Source organism: Urocitellus parryii, chromosome 3 (assembly GCF_045843805.1).
Source record: "Urocitellus parryii isolate mUroPar1 chromosome 3, mUroPar1.hap1, whole genome shotgun sequence".
Lineage (NCBI taxonomy): Eukaryota > Metazoa > Chordata > Mammalia > Rodentia > Sciuridae > Urocitellus > Urocitellus parryii.
In genome coordinates, this window is record NC_135533.1 from 140,820,008 (window position 1) to 140,843,410 (window position 23,403).

The 23,403-nt window shown below is 50.4% G+C and overlaps 1 protein-coding gene across 2 annotated transcripts; it reads left to right on the plus strand.

Annotated features, from left to right (window-relative positions):
• The first annotated feature begins 408 nt into the window (after positions 1-408).
• Positions 409-14,144, plus strand: Tbx3 (T-box transcription factor 3). Of its 2 annotated transcripts, XM_026386139.2 has the most exons (7): positions 409-1,866; positions 3,448-3,715; positions 4,958-5,104; positions 6,924-7,000; positions 8,129-8,286; positions 9,731-10,404; positions 12,108-14,144. In XM_026386139.2, the coding sequence occupies exons 1-7, from the start codon at positions 1,478-1,480 to the stop codon at positions 12,567-12,569; spliced, it is 2,175 nt and encodes a 724-aa protein (XP_026241924.1). In that variant the 5' UTR covers positions 409-1,477; the 3' UTR covers positions 12,570-14,144. The 2 variants fall into 2 exon arrangements, with proteins under 2 accessions (XP_026241924.1, XP_077651687.1); XM_077795561.1 differs by lacking the exon at positions 4,958-5,104.
• The last annotated feature ends 9,259 nt before the right edge of the window (positions 14,145-23,403 follow it).

Genomic DNA, 23,403 nt, shown 5'->3' on the forward strand with positions numbered 1-23,403 from the left:
CGCGCGAGAGGCGAGCGCCCCTGCCCGGCGCCCGGGCGCGCTCTCCGCCCGGCTCGGCAGGCTAGCCGGCTTGCTCCCTCCCTCTCTCCCTCCCCTTCCTCCCAGGCCCTGCCTCCTCCCTCGATCCCGGGCTAGATGACTGAGGCATTTCAGACGTGGGCTGAGCGAGAGCAAGCGAGCTCTGGGTCTGCGGCGATCTCTCGATAAGCCACCTAGAGGCGACTCTGTGCGCGCACTCCCCAGTGGCTCCCGCCCTCCCTCTGATCATGTTGACATATTCACAGGACAGGCAGTAGTACCGATGCGGCGCTGCGACGTTACAGTTTCCGACACCTTCTTTTTATAACTCGGCTCTATCCCCCAGCACTCGACCTGTGAAAACCACGCCTATGCAGCAACACAATTGGTCCGAAAGCGTCAAAGAGCCAATCAAGAGGCCTCCGGCTCCCCGCAGCCCACAGCGCAGCCCGACCTTCTAGAGCCGCCGAGCAGACGCCCGGGGAATTCTAGAGGCGGAGGAGGGTGGCGAGTAGCTCTCACTAGCTTTCCCTCGCTCCCTCCCTCACTCCCTCCCTCTCCTCGCCTACTCTGTCTCTGTCTCTCTCTCTCTCTCTCCTCTCTCTCCTCTCTCTCTCTCTCTCTCCCTCCTTTCCATTTTTCCCCTCCGAATCCTCCCTGCCCTGCGCGCCTGGACACAGATTTAGGAAGCGATTTCGCTCACGTTTTAAAGGACAAGGAAGAGAAGCAGGAGAGACCGGCCAGATTCGGATTGAAACCGAGACACCCTCCGGAGCTCGGAGCAGAGGAAGGAGGAGGAGGGCGAACGGAAGCCAGTTTGCTGTTCAAGTTTTGATAGCGCTGGTAGAAGAGGCTTAAATCAGTGTGTGTGTGCGTGTGTGTGTGTGTGTCTCTGTGTGTGTGTGGTTTTTTTCTTCTTCTGTTTTTAAGAAGAGACTTTTTCCGCACTCTCTGCTAAAGCCGAGTCTAGCTGCAGCAAAAGAGAGGAAGCTAGGAAGCGGGGGACGAAGAGGAAAAGGGGGAGAGTCTTCTAGGAGAACCGTTCGCATTTGCAACAAAGGACCTGGGGGCTGGGGAGCGATTCCGGGGACGCAGGGCTGGAGTGTCTATTTCGAGCTCAGCGGCCGGGCTCCGGCGCTAGTCGAGACCCTGCTCGCTCGTCTGGCTTCGGAAACCGACTTCCAGGAGCGGCTTTTTAAAATCACAAGGCACAAGGACTGTCACCCAGCGACTATGTCTTCTGATTTGTCGCCTTGTCCTCTTTAAAAGCGACATTCCCCTCCCCAAAAGACAATTTCCCCTCTTTGAAGTGATTTACTTGTGATTTCTTCCTCCTGTTTTTTTTCTTTTTGCGTTTTTAAAAAACTATGTGCTGCTGTTGAACAACAACAACAAAAAAAGCAAAAACAAAACAAAAAAATCAAGGCAGCAGCTGCGGACTTGTCCCCGCCTGGAGTGGATGAGCCTCTCCATGAGAGATCCGGTCATTCCTGGGACAAGCATGGCCTACCATCCGTTCCTACCTCACCGGGCGCCGGACTTCGCCATGAGCGCGGTGCTGGGTCACCAGCCGCCCTTCTTCCCCGCGCTGACGCTGCCTCCCAACGGCGCCGCGGCGCTCTCGCTGCCCGGCGCCCTGGCCAAGCCGATCATGGATCAATTGGTGGGGGCGGCAGAGACCGGCATCCCTTTCTCGTCCCTGGGGCCCCAGGCGCATCTGAGGCCTCTGAAGACCATTGAGCCCGAAGAAGAGGTGGAGGATGATCCGAAGGTGCACCTGGAGGCTAAAGAACTTTGGGATCAGTTCCACAAGAGGGGCACCGAGATGGTCATTACCAAGTCGGGAAGGTAAGCAAGCGGTGGCCACCCTCTCCCCCCAAGCTCTCCGAGGTTTCCCCCGCTCCCTTTATCTCTCTCCTCTCCCAAAAGTCTCTTTGCCAGTTGTTACGGCTGGGACGAAAAATTAGTTCTCCTAAAAATGTGTGCAGAGATTCCACAGCCCTGCTCCGGGTGACAGCAGTTTTCAGTGTACCTGGGCGTCTGCATAGGTGGAATACAGATCTCAGGTCTCTACTGAATAGACCAAATATTTCCAGGGGAGTACAAACATCCCTTTAGGAAGCAAGAAAACCACCCCATTGCAGAAAATTTACTCTCCAAGGCTTTTTTGGTAGCCCCCTCTTTCATTACTGATGTGTTTTGATCAGTTTTATTTTGTTCTCAGGAGAAAAACTTAAAGCTCCTTTCTTTTGAATGGTAGGGGGAGGCTGACACTGCCCCCCTGGTCTTCTGCCCCTCCACCTAGCCGGGTCTGAAGGGGGCCTGAGCCTGCCAGGGTCAGAAAGAAATGGAAGGGCAAATGGGTTTGTTTGCCCACACCACTTCACATGTCTGTAACCCGAGGAAGAGTTCAGCAGGCAATTTTGGATAATTAAGATTATGTTTGTAGACCTAAGGAGTCCACGAGGACATGCACATTGCTTTTGTATATGTGAATTATTATAAGCCATATTTTACATAATGTTTAGTGGTCCTCGCCTGAAGGAAACATGTTTGGAAAAGAGGACCTCAGGATTATCATTTACAATCACTCAGTTTTTTTTTAACTACAGTGTTGGACTCTATCAGGATAAAAATAAAGTCCCCCTCTTGAGGTCTGTAGCTTTCTGTCTCCTTCCAAGCTACACGAGGCCAAAGTTTGGCATACACTCTTCCTTAAACCCACAAGACATTTAGTCAGTGTTCCCAGCAGAGTGCTTCCTTTTAAGTCAGAAATACAGAATGCCAACACTTGTATGAAATTAAACAGCAATTTGGTGGCACAACATTGGAGTTTGGGGCTGGCAGCAGGCATGGGGGAGTTCACCCTAATCTGCAAAATTTATTCGGAGAACTTAGCCCGTTTGCACTTTCGCCAGCAGCGGGATTGCTCTTGCACCGAAGGGACCTGGGCAACTTGACCTTTATTTCCTTGATAAATTTAGCATTTTCTCATCAATGGGTGGTGGAAAATTCTAGCCATGATTAGCACTTCACTGGAATCCTACCCTGAGCTGTTTAGAACTAAATGCACAAAGGAAAAAAAAAAAAAAGATAGGAGCAAGAATTTCTCTGTACAGAGGGCAATCTGTACAGGCACATAGAGAAAAAAAAAGAGATTGTTAGTCTCTGTAGAGAAATGCAGTGCCATCCTTCATTTGTTTTGAATCTTGAGATTTAAATATAGAAAATCGGGCATGTTTCATACTTCCATGTGGAAGAGAATAATTTTGTACCATGTTGCTCTAGTCTGAAAAATATAAGCTCCTCTGTCACAATAAAACATTTTAAAAGAATAAACAGGAAGCCAACCTCAAGATTCTGAGCAATTTATCTTTTTTCTTTTTCTTTCTTTTTTTTTCTTTCTCTTTCATTCTTTTCCTATTGTAGGCGAATGTTTCCTCCATTTAAAGTGAGATGTTCTGGGCTAGATAAAAAGGCCAAATATATTTTACTGATGGACATTATAGCTGCTGATGACTGTCGATATAAATTTCACAATTCTCGGTGGATGGTGGCGGGTAAGGCCGACCCTGAGATGCCAAAGAGAATGTACATTCACCCCGACAGCCCGGCTACCGGGGAACAGTGGATGTCTAAAGTTGTCACTTTCCACAAACTGAAACTCACCAACAACATTTCGGACAAACACGGATTTGTAAGTTCCTTTGCTGCTTCCTGCAGATGTGCTTTCTACCCCTCTCTCGGAGGTAGTTCTTTCGAGTTCCTTCTAAACTCCTGCGTTTCGGGTCAGAGTTCTCCCTTGATCCCTGTAGGTAAAGCCTGGCCAATTTGTGCGGTTTTCCGCAGAGCTGGGGGAGGATCCGGGGTGCTTCTCTCCGGATAATGAAGGCCTTGGTCTTCTAAAGAAAATGGGAGCGAGAAAGCACCCTTGTTCATGTTCTGTAAGCCAGCCCAGGTCCTGGGTAGCTTCTCGCCCTCCTGACAGGGAAGCTTCAACCCCACAATTGAGAGTGGAAATCCATTGCATTCAGGATTTGTTCTGTTTGCAAACATGCACCTTCTTCTCTTTGGAATCCAGCCGTCCCCTTTCTTGGGAGAGTTTAAGTCTCCCGGGTTTGATTGTGTTGGCTCAAGGGTGTGAATATGGTTGCGATAATGTGGTTTTCTTTTTCTAAAAGAGAATTGAGCCAAGGTGACAGTCAGGTTTACAAGAAATGAGGGTGAGGTCTTTCGGAGTGAAAATAGTGCCTAGATGTGGATGTGGATTCAGTGAGAACCGTGCTTAGAAACTTTCAGAAGACTGGGATAGCTTGTAAAAGTCAGGCCAGGCACCTTTTGCCCCTTCCTCCACCCCTCCCCAACATTTCAATAAAATAAACAAAGTGATAAGCGAGGAATAAGGAGAAAGATTAGGCCCAGGAAGACGTGAAGGGCGCGGAAATATCTTCCGAGGGCAGGAATTGCATTTAAAGCCCTTGATTTGATTAGGGCATAAATATTCCTCTCTGAGTTCAGCCTTTCAGGGCTTTAAGTGGACCGGGCTCGTCAATTAGTGGGCGCTTAAAGTACTGAATCATTTTCTAAATTAAAATGCATGTTTTTCTCTATCTTTTAAGACTTTGGCCTTCCCAAGTGATCACGCAACGTGGCAGGGGAATTATAGTTTTGGGACGCAGGTAGGCTAGGGTTCAAGGCATAAATGAACCTTAGATGGCGAGGGTGGGGGGGTTCCCTATTGGAAATCGAGGAGCAATTTGGATTCTCCAGAAGATTACATCTGTGGAGTGAACTGTACCCAAGAGGTACTCCCATCCAAGTGTGGGACCCTGCCCGTGGGGGAAGATGTCAGCCCAACAGGGGTCTTAAGATCCCATTTGTCCTGCTAATCCTTAAAAAAAAAAAAAAATTGTGTCTCTCCTCTTCCCTGCCACTGCAGACTATATTGAACTCCATGCACAAATACCAGCCCCGGTTCCACATTGTAAGAGCCAATGACATCTTGAAACTCCCTTATAGCACATTTCGGACGTACTTGTTCCCCGAAACTGAATTCATCGCTGTGACCGCATACCAGAATGATAAGGTAACTGAAAGGGCTTTTCTTATTTTAATGGTGATAGTTCCCCTCCCCTTTAAAAAACTGCTTTGATTCAGGGTGGGAACATTTAAAGGGAATTGGGATGTGAGCCTCGGGTTTTCTGCTGTGATTTGACCTTCGGCTGGAGCCCTTGTGGGAAGAGGCTCTAGCATCTTCCAGGAGGAAGAAACAAAACCTGCTTCCACCAACTAGGGACCCAAAGCTGAGCAAGAAAAGCCTCCTTGATTTTTGCCAGCAAGAAGCTCCTGTACCCACGGCCCCTGATACACTCTAAACCCTGAGCCCTGGGGCTGTTTTGTGTTGGTTTCCATGTTCGTCCTCTTCCCCTTTTAGGAAGAAGGATCCAGAAATAAGGTTGGGGGGGGGGAAAGGAAGCTAAAAATTTCAGGCAAAAAGTCTTTTGGGATTCAGGGAGGAGAATTCTAGTGGAGACCAGCTTTTCTCCTCTAGCCAGAAATCCCGAGAAGCTGGTCTGGTTTTTATTACCTTTTATGCTGCTGTGTTTTTTTATGGTGTGTGTGTGTGCGCGCGCGCGCTCGCGTGTGGAAGAACCTATCCTGATCACAGGGTCCTGTGAATGGAGTTGTCTGTGGCTTTCTACTTGAGGTAGCCAAAGTCACCACTTTGTTTGAAAGTTTTTTTCTCCCTTGGACCTGATGTTGGGTGTTGGAAGGGCCCTCAGCAGTACACCTGAAACGCACTGTTCTGATGGCCTGAAGGTCAAGGGCACAGAGGTCCAGAGAGAAAGCAGTGCTTGACCAATGCCAACCGTGGCTACTTGAAGGCAGTAATGGGGGTGAGAGCAAGGGCTGGGGACTCCTGCTCTTCAGCTGCTGAGCCCTCTGCTCACCTGTCAGCATCCATCCTGCATTTAGAACTCACTCTGACTGTCATGGGTCCCTGTGGGATGATCAAGGTGTCCCAGGTAGATTTCCGTAGGCTGGAGACTAAGAGGACATCATTACCTTCTCCCCCTGTCAAATGCAAAACCTGAAGTCAGGCATCCAGCAGGGACATTTCAAGACCCAGAAGCCAACCCAGGGCTCTTTTCCCACCTCTGGTAACTTGGTATATGTGACACCCCCCCACCCCCCAAAGGGAAGGGGTTTGAAAGATGACAAACTATGGCATTTTCCTCAGCGTGCAAAGGGCAGGTCCCCTCTAGACCCAGAATCCTATGAAACTAAGTTGTTCATGTAATAATAAAATAGAGCATTTTTGATCAGACAAAGAGGCCACTGGGTCTCCTCCACCTCATTGTGGTGGCAAAGAATATAAAGGAAAACAAATGTTTCCAGGGATCTTTCAGTCTCTTTAGAATCTGTGATTGTCAGTAGTGTAATTCCTCAAACCACCCCCCACCCTAGGAGGAAAAAAAAATCAAACTTTAGCCCAAGGGTAGCGAAATCCCATAAATCATTTTATTAGATTCATGGAAAAGGCTGGCGTGTGTGTGTGTGTGTGTGTGTGTGTGTGTGTGTGTGTGTGATTGTGTATAAAGGCAGAGAGGAGTGTGCCTTAACATATATTATGATTAATCGCATTATATAGAAATTCAAAATGAAGACACAATTTTAAGGTCAACAGGTTGTCCCTCTTGACAACTTCAAGAAACTTTTGCATTTCTAACCCCAAGCTGTCAACTGCCTCCTATAGAACAACAGACTCCTCTTTAACCTGGCACATCCACGTGACCTCTGTTGGCACCCAGACTTCTAGGAGGCTGTTGACCTGGGGGAAACATCTCAGAACATTCTAGAAAGTGAAGCTCATGCCTCTGTCTTGCTTGTGTCTCCTCCTCTAGATAACTCAGTTAAAAATAGACAACAACCCATTTGCGAAAGGTTTTCGGGACACTGGAAATGGCAGGAGAGAAAAAAGGTGGGTTGAGACAATTATTCCTTTCTCGGATAATTTAGGGGAAAAAAAATTACTTTTCTAGGACTAAACTTTCAAGTGTTAGAAGTGGGATTCAGGAATTTATTCTAAGAAGAGCGGGTAGAAGCTAATTGACTTCCCCCTCACTACACTTTGTGAATGTACATTGCAACTTTTCTACATATGACTTGTAGCCTTTAAAGAAACAGATGATTCTATACCATAGTTGTCTCTGGAAAAAAAGCATTGAGCATGACAGATTACATAGGGATGCCTATTAATTGGAATTAATTTAAATTCGTCTTAGGCAGATCCCAGACAAGGACCAGGCCATTCACAAAATGCTTTGGAATTTTTTGCAATCTTGCCTTCCAAATACCATCAGACAGAGTTAGGCCCCTTGAGAAATCTAATTCCCCCCCCCCACTCTTTAATAGGGACATGTATCATTTTGCATTAAGCAGACAGAGAATATATGAGAACAGCTCTCCCTCCCCCAACCCGTTTTCAAAGATTTTTTTCTAAAATCCAGAAAAATGCCTCAAATTTCTATCCTGCCCCTGGAGAGTGAGCATTGAATTTTTATTTATTTATTTATTTATTTTTGCTAACATCTAAATGAATTTTAACTCCAATTAACGTGTTGGTGAACCAATTACTGTAGAGTGCACCATGAAATAACCACTTCCTCCCGACCTTAGCAACCATCCAGGAGTTGGGTAGGCTGGGGACAGACAGCATTGTGTTCTCAGGGTTGGACACCCGCTTGTCTCCCTCTATAAGGCTGGCATTCGGCTGTCCCTGGCCACCTCCTGCCCTCTGTCCTCCTGGTTTTAAACAAGGTTTCCTCGTTCAAGCAAATGTCCTTTCCCAGTGAAACCCTGATCTCGAATATCTGCACCTGAAGCCCCCCCACCCCCACCCTATGCCACACTCTGTATCTCACTTAAAGGGTCAGAGTGGGCTGGGGCTGTGTGGCTGCCCTGGGGCCATCAGATTTTAGAGAAGGAAATCTGTTGTGGGGGGGTGTGGCAGACAGTGAGGTGTGCATATGCCACTTTGGCAGGAGTGAGGGACACAGGGGAAGTGCGTGTTTTGCTCTGTAACGCTGGGTGTGGGCTTCTGCCACAGAAAGCAGCTCACCCTGCAGTCCATGCGGGTGTTTGATGAAAGACACAAGAAGGAGACAGGAACTTCGGATGAGTCCTCTAGCGAACAGGCGGCCTTCACCTGTTTCACTCAGGCTTCCTCACCAGCAGTGTCCACTGTAGGGACATCGAACCTCAAAGGTAAGCCTGGCCACCTCTGCAGGACCTGGACTCCTGGTCTTTGGGCCTGGAGGTGTTGGGGGTGGGGAGGCCTGGAGGCCTAGACCTGGAGACTCACCTAGTGCAAGCTGCAGACCCTTCCAGACATCTGGAAACAGGAGCCAAAGTTCAAAAAGGGGGTATCAGGTGAGTCCCCTCTCCCTGAGGTCCTAGAGGGAAAGCTCAGAGCCTCTTCTCCTACAGCCTTATTTGGCTCAGGTGGGGTGGTGTGTTTGTATATCACTTCTTGGCCGGGGCAAGGGTGCCTGAAGCACTTTCTCTCTCTCCCTCTCCGTCTACCCTCCCAATCCCCGACCCCCAAACCTCCCACCATGACAGTCTTCAACTACTGACCTACCCTTGGCCTGAATTCTACCTTAAAATGTGTTGGGTTGGCAGGAGGGAAGGCATTCTCTGCCCCTGGAACTCAGGAGGTGGCTAAGAGACACTCAACTGGAGAACAACAGTTCACCTGTGGTGGGGGGGGTGGAGCCCTGGAGACCTGCAGCCGGGGAGGTTGGGGGTGGATGAGATGGTTCCAATCCCCAATTGGTTTCCTGTGTTTAAAGAGCAAGCACTATTTATTTGAAAAGACACACAGAGCCTCTCAACTGGAGGAAACCTGTTTCTAAGTGAAATCCTTAATGTCTTCAATCCATTTAAGCTTTAAACATAAAATAGGATCCCCCCTCCTGTTTTTTGTTTTTTGTTTTTTTTTTTTTTTTTTGTAGGACACCCACAGAGGGTGTGGAGAAAGAAAAAGGAAGGAGTCTCTGATTGTCCTGGGGCAGTGGGGTGGGGGGAGCTGCCGATCACCCATTTAGTGGCAGGCACTGGGGCAGACCGTGAAGGCTCCATTGAGTGTGTGCTGGGGGAGGGGTGTTTGCTTCTGCCATTACCAATTCAGATGTCAGGATTCTTTCCAAACAAATCCTTCCAAAGTAATCCACAAATTTGTGGAAGGTGCTGCGCTGCATCTCACTCCCCCAACAAAGACTGGTGATAATTGGAATGTGCTTCAGCGGTGACTTTTAAAGTAACTTAGTTTTTATTTTAAAAAAGTTAATTTGCAATCGAATGGAGAAAGCTAGTGAAGGTTCTGGTGGGGGGAGAGGGGAGGGGGGAAGGACAATTCATTAGATTAAGAAGAGCTACTGGTTTGGGGAATTTCTCCAGGAGGTGGGTTAAGCTCCTTCCAAACACTTTAAATTCCTTGTTAGCTTATTGAATCTAAAAGCTAAGGTGTTAGGTATCCTCCCTCCCCGTTTTGCAGATGAGAAGACTGAGGTGCCAGAGGCTAAGGGGCCTGCCCGGGCTTCCACAGCCAATTGGGATTCAGATTAGGAACTGGACCCCCGCTGGTGCACTTCGAAGCTAATGCCCTTCCGCTTCGCTTTTTGTCTCCCCCTCTTTCTTTCTGGGCTAGATCTGTGTCCCAGCGAGGCTGAGAGCGACGCGGAGGCCGAGAGCAAAGAAGAACACGGCCCCGAGGCCTGCGACTCGGCCAAGATCACCACCACCACGTCGGAGGAGCCGTGTCGCGACAAGGGCAGCCCGGCCATCAAGGCTCACCTCTTTGCGGCGGAGCCCGGCGGCCGTCCCCGGGACAGCGGGCGGCTGGACAAGGCGTCGCCAGACTCTCGCCACAGTCCGGCCACCATTTCCTCCAGCACCCGCGGTCTGGGCGCTGACGAGCGCCGGAGCCCGGGCCGAGAGGGCGCCGCCACGGCCAAGGTCGAGGAGTCGCGCGCGCTGCCAGGCAAGGAGGCGTTCGCGCCGCTCACCGTGCAGACGGACGCGGCCGCGCACCTGGCCCAGGGCCCCCTGCCCGGCCTGGGCTTCGCGCCGGGCCTGGCCAGCCAGCAGTTCTTCAACGGGCACCCACTGTTCCTGCATCCCGGCCAGTTCGCCATGGGGGGCGCCTTCTCCAGCATGGCCGCGGGCATGGGGCCCCTGCTGGCCACCGTGTCCGGGGCCTCTACTGGCGTCTCGGGCCTGGAATCCTCGGCCATGGCCTCTGCCGCCGCTGCGCAGGGACTGTCTGGGGCATCCGCGGCCACCCTGCCCTTCCACCTCCAGCAGCACGTCCTGGCCTCTCAGGTAGGTGTCCCCTCTTCCTGCCTCAGCAGCTGCGGTTTTCCCACCTTTTGATTCCAGACCCTGGCAGCAGCCCCCTTGCCTTAGAATAATAATGTATAATAACAGTCATTACAAACTATTATTTTTAATCGACCCATTACTAGGTGCAAGACTTAACTCACTGAGTCATCATACCTCACCCCCCCCTCCAAAAAAAGGCTTCCCCAGGGCTGTTTCCTGCAGAGTAGATAGTGCTAGAGATAACAGCCGGACCTAGTGCTCACTGAGCATCAGGCTGTCTCCTAGGCCCTTCATCTCTTCTGACTCATTTGATCTAAACCTTCAGTGGGACTTTTGACACCTCCACTTCTCAGCTGGAGAGGAAGAGGCCTGCAGATGTTGAGTAACTTGTCTGAGGTCACACATCTAGTACTTGGTGGCGTTGAGACTCTGTCCCAGGCTATCTGACTCTAGGGCCTTTTTGAGGGTTTTTGGATTTTAGCTTTGGAGCTAAAATCTCTAGTGTCAGAGAGCCAACCGTTCCCCAGGACTCCAGGGACTAGAGGGTGACTGAGGCCTGGGGGGGTGGGGAGTGACTTCTGGGTTGAGGATTCATTCAGTCTTTGCTCCCTACCCCCGCCCCAAGTTGGCCAGCCTGTCCCCCATAGGGTTAACAGTTTGAGCACACTTGGGAAATGTCGGAGGAGAGGAACCGGCAGGGGCTGTGGCAGGCCTCTGTATGGTCAGACAGCTGTGCTGGGGAGCAGGCTCAGGCGGATCAGAATGCTCTGAACCTGCTGAAAAGGTTCTCTGGGATTTTCTGCAAGCCCTTGTTTGGTCTGAGCACTTTGTGTCCCTTGCCAGAGCCACAAGGCAGGACTGGCCTCCCCTCTTGGGAAGGAGGGGGCCCAGAAAAAGGGCTGGCTTGTGGCCTCTCTCAGTTCCTCCCCGTCCCCTGAAGGATTCTCCTGGAGACTGGGTCACAGGCGGCAGTAATAGGTGCCTGTGCACCAGCCTGGGCATTCGAACACTCTAGGCATGGTGCAGACCCAGGCTCCCTACATTTTAAAGTCTCTTTCTGCCACTTATTAGCTGAATAAATCCCTGGGCCCCTGAAACCTGCCTCAGTTTCCCACCTGTGACACTCAACAATTAGGCCAGGTGATTTCTTTGTCTTGGATAGCCAAATGCCACCCCACTCAGTTTGCTTTGCTTCACATATTACATACTTATTTGGGGGTCTCATCTGGGAAATTTGCAATTGGAATTGAAAATTGGAGAGGATAAGAATGCCTCCCCACCCCCAAAAAAAGTCTCATAACGTGTCCCCTGGTTTTCCTTCAGCCATCTCTGTGGGTTCAACTGAATCCATAGCCCACTTAACAGGTGCAGCAATTGTGTGTGTGTGTGTGGGGGGGACTGGGTGCTATGGGCCAGGTACTATGTGTGACAGTTGTGGCCATTACCTTATTTCCAAACACCAGTCCTCAATCAGTATATGATGCTTTGCTGTTCCCTGATTGTTCATATCAGGAGGCTGAGACGTAGTGGTTCCGTTCCTCTGCCTAGGGGGACATAGCTAAGACTGGAATCTAGACATGTCATATCATCCCAGTGCCCCCAAAGGAAAGGCTTTCCCCGGTTGGTGGGGAGGATTTGGAGGAGACTGGCTCCTTCCCGCCCCGCAGTCCCTGATCTCAGTGTGGTTTCTCTTCCTTCCCCAGGGCCTGGCCATGTCGCCTTTCGGAAGCCTCTTCCCTTACCCCTACACGTACATGGCCGCAGCAGCTGCCGCCTCCTCAGCTGCGGCCTCCAGCTCCGTGCACCGCCACCCGTTCCTCAGCCTGAACAGCATGCGCCCGAGGCTGCGCTACAGCCCCTACTCCATCCCGGTGCCGGTCCCCGACAGCAGCAGCCTGCTGGCTACCGCGCTGCCTTCCATGGCGCCGGCCGCCGGGCCCCTGGACGGCAAGGCCGCTGCCCTGGCCTCCAGCCCCGCCTCGGTGGCCGTGGACTCAGGCTCGGAACTGAACAGCCGTTCCTCCACGCTCTCTTCCAGCTCTGTGTCCTTGTCGCCCAAACTCTGCTCCGAGAAGGAGGCGGCCACTAGCGAACTTCAGAGTATCCAGCGATTGGTCAGTGGCTTGGAAGCCAAGCCCGACAGGTCCCGCAGCTCGTCCCCCTAGACCCCCCTCCAGAAAAGTCTCTTCATTCCAGTTCAGTCAAATCTGCAGCGCACTTTGTTGGATGTAAACTAAACCACGGGCCGTGGGGTTACCTACCCCCTTCCTTTTGCAGTGGTGTCTGGGAAGGGGCGCCGGACTTCCTTGAGAGAATGTCCGAGAGACAGACCCTGTCGTCTTGGCATGGTTTATAGATCTCGGATCTGGCTCAGATTCGGGGGGCTCAGAAACCACTGTTGCATCGAGCCACCAACCGGTGGAAGCATCGCATCTGTGTCCTGAGACTGCTATCCAGGCTGGTCTGGAAGCTGTGGCCCCAGGAAGAGGTAGCTGAGCCCTCCAGGGGGGAGAGGTGTTGAAAGGCATTTCCCTCAATGTGGATTTATATGATCTATTTTTTTTCCTTTCACCGTGTCAAGTGGAAACAAATAAAATTTTTAAAAATCGGGGGTAAATGCATACATTAAACATGATTGTTTGTGAAGAGTGAAAAACTTCATAGTGACTTGCATATTGGTTCTCAATAAATTACTGAGCAGCCTTGTTTGGGGAGGGAGGTCCCTGCCATTCTTGTTTAGTCTATATTAAGGAAATCTGTGTCTTTTTAATATTCTTGTGATGTTTTAAGAGCCGCTATAGGTCTCTTCTTGCATGTTCCACAGTAGTATATTTGTGGTTTTTATTTTGAACCCTTGCTTTTAGAGAAAACACAACCCCATCCCCTCTCAACCTGTGCTCTCAAGTCTGCAACCCCAAGGAAGTGGGGGGTGGGGGGGACACAGAGAAGGGTGGGAGGAATAAAAACTGAATTTATTTTATCTGAGCTCTGTAGCTGGATTGACATCCCTCTTCGTCAGTTTGTTCTTTCCTGTATATGCAATAACAAGGTTTTAAAAAAAAATAAAGAAGAAGCGAGACTATTAGACAAAGTATTTATGTAATTATTTGATAACTCATGTAAATAGGTGGAATATGAAAATGCTTGGAAAATTAAACTTTAATTTATTGACATTGTACATAGCTCTGTGTAAATATGATTGCAATTGTCAGGTTTTTGTTCTTGTTTTTCTTTTAGTCGATTTTATTTCCAGGTCACAGAATTGCTGTTCACACTAGAAAACAAACTTTCTGCACCGACATCTACACACTTTCAAAAGAGTTGTCTGCAAAATTTATTTTTATTTTTTAATGTCAAGAGTTGGGGTTGTGTGTGTGGGGGGAATGCTGTTTCCTATTTTAGCCAAAATTGGGGAGGAGTTAGCACTTTCCAGCTCCACTTGAAATTCCTGAAAATATAACACCCTGAGAGTGGTCCTGGGATTGGTGTGAGCTGGGGGGAGTGCAGAGACTGTGGTTTGACTTCCCAACTTTCCTTTCATATTTGTATCTGCTAGTCTCTGATTTCCTCCAAATGAAGTGGAATTTAACTACTGTTGTCAATCTTGATGGCGTTTTGAATTGGTGCCTATAGAGAGAGTTTCAGTTCAAAAGTCAGGTGCTGAGGGATGGTTTAAAGACAAAAATCCATGAAGGTATATTTTGTGTTATAGTTGGCGAGTTCTTTGGTTTTCTGTATTTTTTTCCTCTTTAAAACATCACTGAAATTTCAATAAATTTTTATTGAAGTGTTTTTGGGCCTTGTGTTAAATGCTTTCTCACAACTTTCCCTGAAGGTAGAGAACCCAGAGAGGATTCTGTCTCTTCTTTGGCCTCCCCCCACCTTTCCCTTGCCTTTAAATAATTTTAAGACCGCCCCCAGCCAACCAAAATGAGATGTCACTCAAGTTACAAAGCTAAGAACAAAAGTCCCGTACTACAGCGGAGGGAGCCGCTTCAATCTGAAAATACTTTTCTTTTAAATTAGGGAGCAAAACGGCAGAGAAAAAGGAGCCTGATTTGAATTCGAAAGAATAGTAATTTCAGATACTTAAGTTTTAATAGAAAAAGACCCGTCCTGTCCTGAAGTCAGCTTCTCCCACAGGAATTCGACCAAAAATAAGTTTGAGCTCAAGGAACGGTTTTTTTTTTTTTTTTTTTTTCCGGTTTAAGTTCGCTCTCCCTTTTGACATAGATCTGGGAACTCCAAGTCAAAAATATCTCCTGCACAATGTGTTGGGCGCGGGGAAAAAAAGACTAGCAGAATCCCCAGGCGACCAGAGCCGCTGGCCAGCCGGTGACTCCTCCAGGTTGTAGAGAAATGGATCAAGAGGAAGGCTTCTCGCCCCCACCCACCGGGTGTCTTAGACCCCACCAGGCTGACCCTGGGCGCCTCTACGAGGCCCCATCCATCCTCTGGCTGTGCGTGCAGGGCGCCGACAGTTCTGCGCACACTTAGCTGTGTCTCGAGAGGGAGGAGGGAAGTCTTCCTTGCATTTGAAAGGCGCCTATTTCACCTCCTCCTAGGTAAAAGTCGCCCCCGAGGGCGATCCTTACTTCTCACCCGTCCCCAAGAGTTTAGGAAGTTGCCTTCTGAAGTTCAATTTATCTTTAAAACATTCAATTAAAAAAAAAATGCCGGGGGGGGGGAGTCAATTTTAATCTCCCCACCCCCGGGCTCACCTCGGCGTTGTCTCTATGTCTTGGGGGTGGGGGGAGGTAAGGGAAGTTTCTCGAGGGTTAGTCCTTAGGCCTTTTCTTGCCCTGGGGCCCATGACGCGAGGACCCAACTGGAGCCTGGCTGGCGGCTGACTGGCTCCCCCCCTCCGGAGCCCGCCTGCCCGGCCCCACGTCCCTATCACCTTCAGGCCTCTTGAACGGCCGGCGAAGAGGACATCCCCCGCCCCGCTCCTCTCGGTCCTGTACTTGGAAGAGGATTGAGGTCGAGACCTTTTGGAGAGGGGGGCAAAACCCCTTCCATCCCGGGTCAGGCACGTGGGGACCCCCACGGCCTCTCCAGAGCTGTCTCAGGGTGTGAGCAGGAAGACAACCAGAGTGGAGGGAGGGAGGGGGGAGGGGGCTTAGAGGGCCTGAAGACCTTTGGGGTTAAAGCAACCCCTTCGGGCCGGGGATCCCCAGGGTGTGCAGCTGGATACACGGTGGCTGGTGCCCAAGGGGGCTGGTTCTCGGCGCAGCGAAAATGCTCGGTGCCCACGCGCCTGACAAGGTGGTAGTGGGCTGGTTGCGCCCAGCTGTGCGCTTCCAAATTGGGGAGAAAATAACTCGGCCTCCAAGAGAGAAAAATGCGTTCCTTTTCCAGCCCAGATCTCTTGCCTCCTCCCTACCCCCCTCCGCCCCCCAAATTTAGGGACAGTGCTCAAACATGTGTCCGGCCTCTCCTGCGGGCTTTCCTTCCTCCTTACTGTTTTTTAATCTCCTGAGTATCTTATTTGTATATAGCGATGTTAATAAGTAACTCTTCTGGCGCTGATGGACTGGGGTGAACGGCTTGCAATCTCTCTGGATTTCGTTGCCTATTACTCACCTGGCGCCGGTCGCAATCTCGCCGCGGGCTTTATGGTGGCGGCGGCGGCCGCCGAGGCCACTCGGGGCAGGCGCCTTCGCCTTTTTTTCCGGGCTTCGAGTGCCACCTATCTGTCTGGCCCACAAATGCGCCCTGGTAGCCGCCTCTGGCTAGGCGCCCCAGCGCCTCCCGGGTTCTGGAACTTGGGCGCTTCACCTTTGCCCCTTTTCGTCCCTGCCACCTCCAGCCCGAAACCTCACCCCCACGCCGACCCCACTCCCCTCGGAAGAAGCGGCCGTCGTCTCTTTCCTGGATATCACTTTCATTCCTGTTTGGGCCTCAGATGAGAAAAACAGCCCTGTCCTTTGGATTTCCAAAGAATGTTTGGAAATTCAGCGAGGGGACCGTCGCTCATAATTCTCTCGCCAAGTGGAAACCTACCCCGGCAGGGAATAACCTGAACTCGGGATGAGCAGATAGAGAAAGGACACCCTCTCCCCGATATTCACACCTCGAACTCTACCCTGGGTCCAACTTCCTTCGGCTTTTTTACTTTACTTTAACCACAGCAAAATCTCGTTCTTTAACCTGGTAGCGTCTACAAGGACAAAGGCCACGGCTCGCGGGAGCAGCAGTTCGAATAGCCCCTGGCGGTGGCCAGCAATCGAAGCCTGCAGGGCCGAGCGACTCCGTGATGTGTAGATTTAAGGTGACAAATGCGGGTGCCGGCCAGAGCCCTCGGGTCCCCGCCCGTTGGAAAGGTCGGCTCCAAGCCTGGCAGCGCCCTGGCGTCTGAGACCCGCGGAGGGGAGGGGTAGGGTCGCCTTTGGCTGTGCTTTGAGCCGCGGGCAAAGGCGTCCGGGTTCCTGCTGACCTCCCGGCGCTAATTGCTGGGGCCGAAGGGCGCGCTCGGGCAGAGGCAGGGGTCACGACCCTGCGCTCCCTCCCCCCCGGGTCCCCGCAGCCCCGAAGGAGCGAGGGGTGTGTGCAAGCCGGCGACTGTGTGTGCGTGCGTAGGGCCTGTCTCTGGATCTACGCTGTCTTGGGACCCGCCCTTTCTGTGTGTGGGGAAAGTTCCCGACGAGTAGGCCCTAAAAAAAATTCCATCCAAGAAGGAAAACCCGGGTTCAGACCTTTCCCCTAAGCTAGCAGACAGGCAGCCGCCTTCGGGCGCTGCAAGACGCTTGAAACGCTTCGCGTCCGCGCACTTTCTGCCTCGCTGGTTTCCAAATTTGACCTCACGGCACCCAGCCAAGACAGTGACTGTTGGAGTGTGTAGCTTTGAGCCCAAGCGGCGACCTGGGCTCCATGTACGTAGCCTTAGTCGGAGGTACCTTTGGGTAGCTCCTGGGGTGTTCTCTTTCTGAGGCCAGGAACTGCAGGTGTTAGAAAGGATACGTGTGTGTTTGCGTGTACTTGTGAGCGCTCCATCTGTCGCCGTCTCTTCCAATTTGGATTTAGAAGTTCATGCGCAAGACAGTTCCGGATGTAGATGCATTTGGTTGTTTTATAATCAAGATGCGTATAATCAAGAAGTATATGTTGCAGATGTCGGCGTTCAAAGTACACAGAACAACGATAATAAAAATAGTTGGCATACAAGGGCCGCGTGCACGCGCCAGGCACTCGGTTAAGCACCCAGCAAAAGTGATCTCCTGTGGTCCTCACTATTAACCCTATAAATTGCGTATGATTTTTTATCCCCATTTTACAAGGGAGGAAACTGAGTCTCAGAAGAGTTCAGTCACTTTACTAAGATCACACCGGTGGGTTGGGGGGGATTATGGAACTAGTATTCTCTCTAATCACAATTCCTAATTCAGATGAAACACTTACCCGCTGTATGTCCCGGATGTAGAGAAGTATATGGGTGTGTTCTGGATTTTGGAGACTGTGTCTCTGTCTCTCTAAAAGAACATTTTAATTTCTTCGTGAATCTGTCGTGCAGTGTGGAAGTACATCTTTTATTTCGGCGTCCCACTCTCCTCTGCGTCCTGAAACACCTATGTAGGTGAAGATCTTGGGGTTTGGGGCCTTCGATCCCAGGTAGATTAAGACAGAGGTGAGTCGTGTCCGGAAAATCCCATTTTAAAATGCCTGCAGCTGGATCTGAGCCGGAGGGAAGCTGCGAGCGAGAGGGAATGAGAATAGCGCCGGCGCCCGCCGGGACAGCGAGGTGACCATGCTAATACACGGTTTCTCTCTCCTGCCAGGTCGGGGAGCAAGACTTGGCTGCGGATGTCGCGGGCTTTCCTCCATCCGCTTCATATCCTACCCTAAGTCCCCAGCCTTTGCTGCGCTCTATCTAACCAGGTGGGAAGGCCGAGCACTATATGTGGCCTGCAGGTGGGGACTCTCCAGGCACAAGAATTATTTGCTTTTTTTTTTTTTTTCTTCTGGTTCGACCCTAACCTGCTTCTAGGAACCTAAGCAAATAGTTTTTCCTGCCCTATTAATTTCAACTCCTTACTTCCAACTGGAAGTCAAGGACTCAACTAGTGGAGAGATGGATTCTCCCAGGAAAGTGCAGAAGGGGTGCTCAGCACGCAGCGCGCAGCCGGGGCCCCACACACCTGGAGAGCCCAGGCCGGGTCTGGGTGCCCACTGGATAGGGGTGAAAACTAATTGCCCGGGTAGGAAATAGCGCCTAAATCCCCAACGCAGGGCTCTTTGTGCCCAGAGGCTGGGATGATATCTGGCCCTTGCACCCCGGATCTCGCCACTTTGGTGCAGTCCCTGGAATGGGGGGCAAAAGTAGGGGTTGGAGAGGGGCGTCAGAACCTGACCGGGTACCGCCCAAGTGTCGGGCTTTCCACTCCCCCTACCCTCAGCCATCCCGGTCCCAAGACCCCAGTGAGCCAGTCTATTGGAGCTTTTGAAATGTGATCCCCGTGCCCCTTGGGTTTCCCACTAAGGACCTGGACTGTGGTTTCGGGTTGCGGAGCTGCCTCCCCGGGCGCCTCAACCAACCCTCGCCCGGGTGCTCTTCCCGCCCGCACAGCGGGTCCAGGAACCAGCGTCCCTGGCTTCTCTAAGCAACCCCCAAGCGTCCAGGACACTACCGACACCAAAGTGACCCTTGGAAGCGAACTTCCTTCCTGCCCTTTTAGCACGATGTCTTCTACCAGGGTCCCCAGAGCCGGCATCTTGGATGTAGCTTATTATCTGTTTTTATGCCGGGGGACCAGGAGCCCCTCACTCTTGTACTGTCAACCGCCTCCGGTCTTTACTCCCAGCCCCCAACCCTCCTACCCCTGGCGGAGAGCCGAGGTGCGAGCTGGTTGGGAGAGCCAGCGCTGACAGTGCGGCAGCCAAATAGCACACCCTCCTCCCCCAGGACCCCCTGTCCCGAAGGCCCGCAGCAAGGAATTCATGGACCGACCGCCTCCAGGGTGGGGTTGCTCAGTTGAATCCCCCCGAAAACGCAAAGGTGGTTATTGTGCATACGTGCATTTTTGAGGGGACCTTATAATTTCTCCCAAATTCTTAACCAAATTAAGAACCACTCTACTCTCAGGGGACAATAAGAAATGATGGAGGGGGAATATTTGGGATGGTCCTCCCTAGGTAGAATTTAACTTTAGCCCCCCTCCCCGCCCCAATACACATTTGGAAGCTAAGTTTACAGACCCCAGGGCCCTCAGGCACTATATAATTGCTTGATTAACTAATGATATTAACTTATCAACCAGATGATTATGCACAGTCATTATCGCCCCCACTGCGTTCTGTGTTAATTTCCTGTTACTGGGGTCACCCTCCCTCCATATCACAGGTAATAAAAGGGAACCACTTTTCATAAAACAAAATTACTTTTTACTAGATGCCTCCTACTTCAAGATCAAGGGTAAAAGGAGCTGTGGGGGGAGGCCCCCCCTCGTGGGGAGAGGATGACAGGGGCCAAGGTTGGGGCTTCCTTGGCCTCTACGTACATCATAACAGTGTGGTTTTAATGTGGGCACTTTTCCTCTTTGGGATCATTTGTGGATCTTAGTTCTTTGACTAAAGAAGCCCCCTGGTGTAACTGGGGGTTTGAATTTTGGAAGGTAGGTGTGTGTGTGTGTGTGTGTGTGTGTGTGTGTGTGTGTGTGTAGGGGAGAATTTGGGGTCTGAGGGTCACTTGAGTCTTTCTTTTCCCCCAGGGCAAAAAAATAACAAGGGTGGTACCTCTTTCAATGCAGATAATTCCTTGTATTTCTATCACCCAACAAAGCCTACCACACCTATGGGTTGAATCCTCACATGCCTAGCCACCACTCTGATTGGAAGGTGACCCCTCTAATTGGAAGGCAGAGGTGACAGACAGTGGGTGAATTTTCTATCGTTCTCTTGACTTATGACTCCTTCACTTTTTATTCAGCAAAACATATGAACAGCACACGAACATTCACAAACACGAAAAGAAACATCTTAGACATTGCAGAATGTTCCAGAAGTCGGGCTCATTCCTCTTTTCTCCCCTCTGATAAAAATAGGAACCCTAAAGCCTGTCTTAATACACCCCTCTGGGTCCTGCTTGGCCACTTAGGGATGCACTGTTTTTCCCTGGGGTCAAGGCCAGGTTGATTGGGAACAGCTGATGTCAGCTAAGCTACCTACTTATCTCTAAATCAACCTCCCACCGACCCTAGCCCCCCAAAACAAATTTACCACCAGTCTCTATTTTACTCTTAACTTGCCGCCCCCCCCCCCCGCATGTCTTGAAAGGAGATCACAAAGAAAATGTGACTGTCTGTCCTGCTGGGAGTAGGGGACCTGGTGCCTTTCCTCTAATTGTCACATGTCACTTCTTTGATGGTTTGGGTTGACACTAAAGTCCTCCTGGTGTTATTTCCCTGGTTTCTTGAAACCTTCTTCTCTGCGAGTTGGGGTAGAGAAGTCAAACCGGAAGGGGGGACTGCAGTGTATCAGCTCGAGCTACCTGTTCTGCAGAGCTCAGGGCAGGAGGGGTATAGAAATGGCAAGGACTGCCAGCCAGCCTGGCGCACCTCGGCTAGGCCTTTCCTCTGGTGTCACCTGCTGGTGGTCTGGGGGAAGTGCATGGGGCTTTTCCAACCCAAGGAATCTGTTGCATTGATTTATGATCCTTTCTTCCTTCAACAGTTATTGAGCAATGATTTTTCTTCTCATGGATTTTGCATTCCAGTGAAGCAAAAATTAAGGCCATTCTCTGAAAGTAAGCTATCTGGGGATGTAAGACGGAAGAGCATTTGCCTAGCATGCCTTAGCCCCTGGATTTAATCCTTAGCACCTCAAAATAATAATAATAATAATAATAATAATAATAATAATAATAATAGTGGTGATGAAGATGATGTTGTTAATGATAATAAAGGTAAGATACAGGGGCTGGGGACATAGCCGTGGTGCAGCACTTGGCTTGCTTTGGGTCTCAATTCCTCATAAAATAAAAATAGAAACAATGAAATCTACAAACCTGCAAGCAGATATGCTGTGAAGAGCAACAATAGTTCCTGTTCCTTCCCCTTTTGGACTTTTGAGACTAAATTCCAATAAGGGCAGAGTTTGCTTAGGTAGCTTCCTCCTGAGGGTCCTGGAGAGTTGCTTTCACATTCACCCTGACTGCACCAATCCCTGGCAATTTTATTTTTTATTTTAAAATTTTTTTGTACTAGGGATTGACCCCAGGGGCACTTAACCATGAGCCACATCCCCATTCCTTTTTTATATTTTATTAGAAAGAGGGTCTGGCTGAGTGGCTTAGCCCCTTGCTAAGTTGCTGAGGCTGGCTTTGAACTCATGATCCTCCTGCCTCAGCCGGCCCCAGCAATTTAATTCAACCAACTGGACAGGGATTTAGGATATGGATTAACACTCCCAGATGCACAAGAGGAAGTTGGCATTCCAGCTGCCTGTCCTCCTAGGAGCCCTTCTCCTGGTCACACACTTCCTGAGGGGTCTCAAGTGATCTGGCCGGCTCCAGCTTCTGCTCACCACTGGCCATTCTGGTCTGATGGGCCTTCTGCTGTCCTCCCCTGAGATCTGCTGGTCACCCCACAGCAAGACTGATCTCAGGGCCTCTTTAGCCTCCAGTTTCAGTGACTCCCTCTCCCTGGTCCTAATGCTTGTCTGATCTGGCCTCTGCTTCTTTCTGTCCAATCACATTTTGCCCAATTATTTGGGTTCACACCATCAGCTCCATGTCAACATTTTCCTCCTCCCCAACTCAAGATCTTTCTTCATACTGTTCCTTTAGACTGGGGTTTTTTTGATTGGGACTCTGTTGACATTTTTAAAATTAATTATTTATTTTAAAAATTGTTTATTTACACCAGGGATTGAATTCAGGGGGTGCTTAACCTTGGAGCCACATCCCCACCCCATTTTTATTTTATTTTCTTTATCTATCTATTTATTTATTTATTTTACATTTTGAGACAGGGTCTCACTAGGTTGCTCACAGCTTCCCTAAATTGCTGAGGCTGGCTTCAACCTGTGATCCTCCTGCCTCAGCCTCCAGAGCCACTGGGATGACAGGTGCATGCCACCACTCCTGGCTACGGTTGACATTCTGAACTGGATAATTCTCTGTGCAGAGTGCTGACTTGGGATTGCAAGTCGCTTAGTAGCATTTATCCCTGATTCCGACCTGTCAGATGTCAGTGCCATCCTCTTGTTCAATGGCAACAATTAAAAAAAATGCCTCTAGACATTGTCAGGAGTCCAGCTGGGGGAAGAGGAGGAGGGGTAAAATAAATCAGCCCTGGTGAGAACCACTGCCTTAGGCCTAATCCCCAAACCATCTTTTTAATTATCTATCTGTCTGTCTGTCTGTCTGTCTGTCTGTCTATCTATTTATTTATTTTGTGGTGCTGGGGATTGAGCACAGGACCTGTGCGTGTGAGGCAAGCACTCTACCAACTGAGCTATGTCCCCAGTTCCACCTTTTTAATTTTCATTGATTTTCAGTGCTGGGGATGGAACCCAGGCCTTCACCCACACTAAGCAAGTCCTCTACCACTGAGCTCCACCCCCAGCTTCCCCTTACCCTCGTCCTCGTTGGTTAACTCCAACTTGGATGTCCATGTCACTCCATGAAGGTTTCCCTAACCTCCAAGGCTGGGTTGGGTCTCCCACTGCAGGTTCTCAGGTTCTCTAACTTCTTCTGTGGAGCAGACAGCACCAGGTGTCCAGTGTGTCCCTACAAGAGTACAGGCAACCAGAGGGCAGGGGCCCCCTGCACCAGCTTCACTAAACCAGGTACGGGGAGGACTGCAAAGGAGAGGCGCTGGATGGGATGAGGAGCCGGGGGGCCAAGCCTGCCCTCCAAGTCTCCTTTAGCTCCCGGGTCACTTTGGACTTTGCCTGTTTGCAGCCCATTCTGCAGTCCTCAAAGGACTCAAGGGGCACAAACAGACGTAGGTGGCATCAATCAGCAGCCTGCAGACCTACCCCGCCCACCGGTTTTCATGCAGC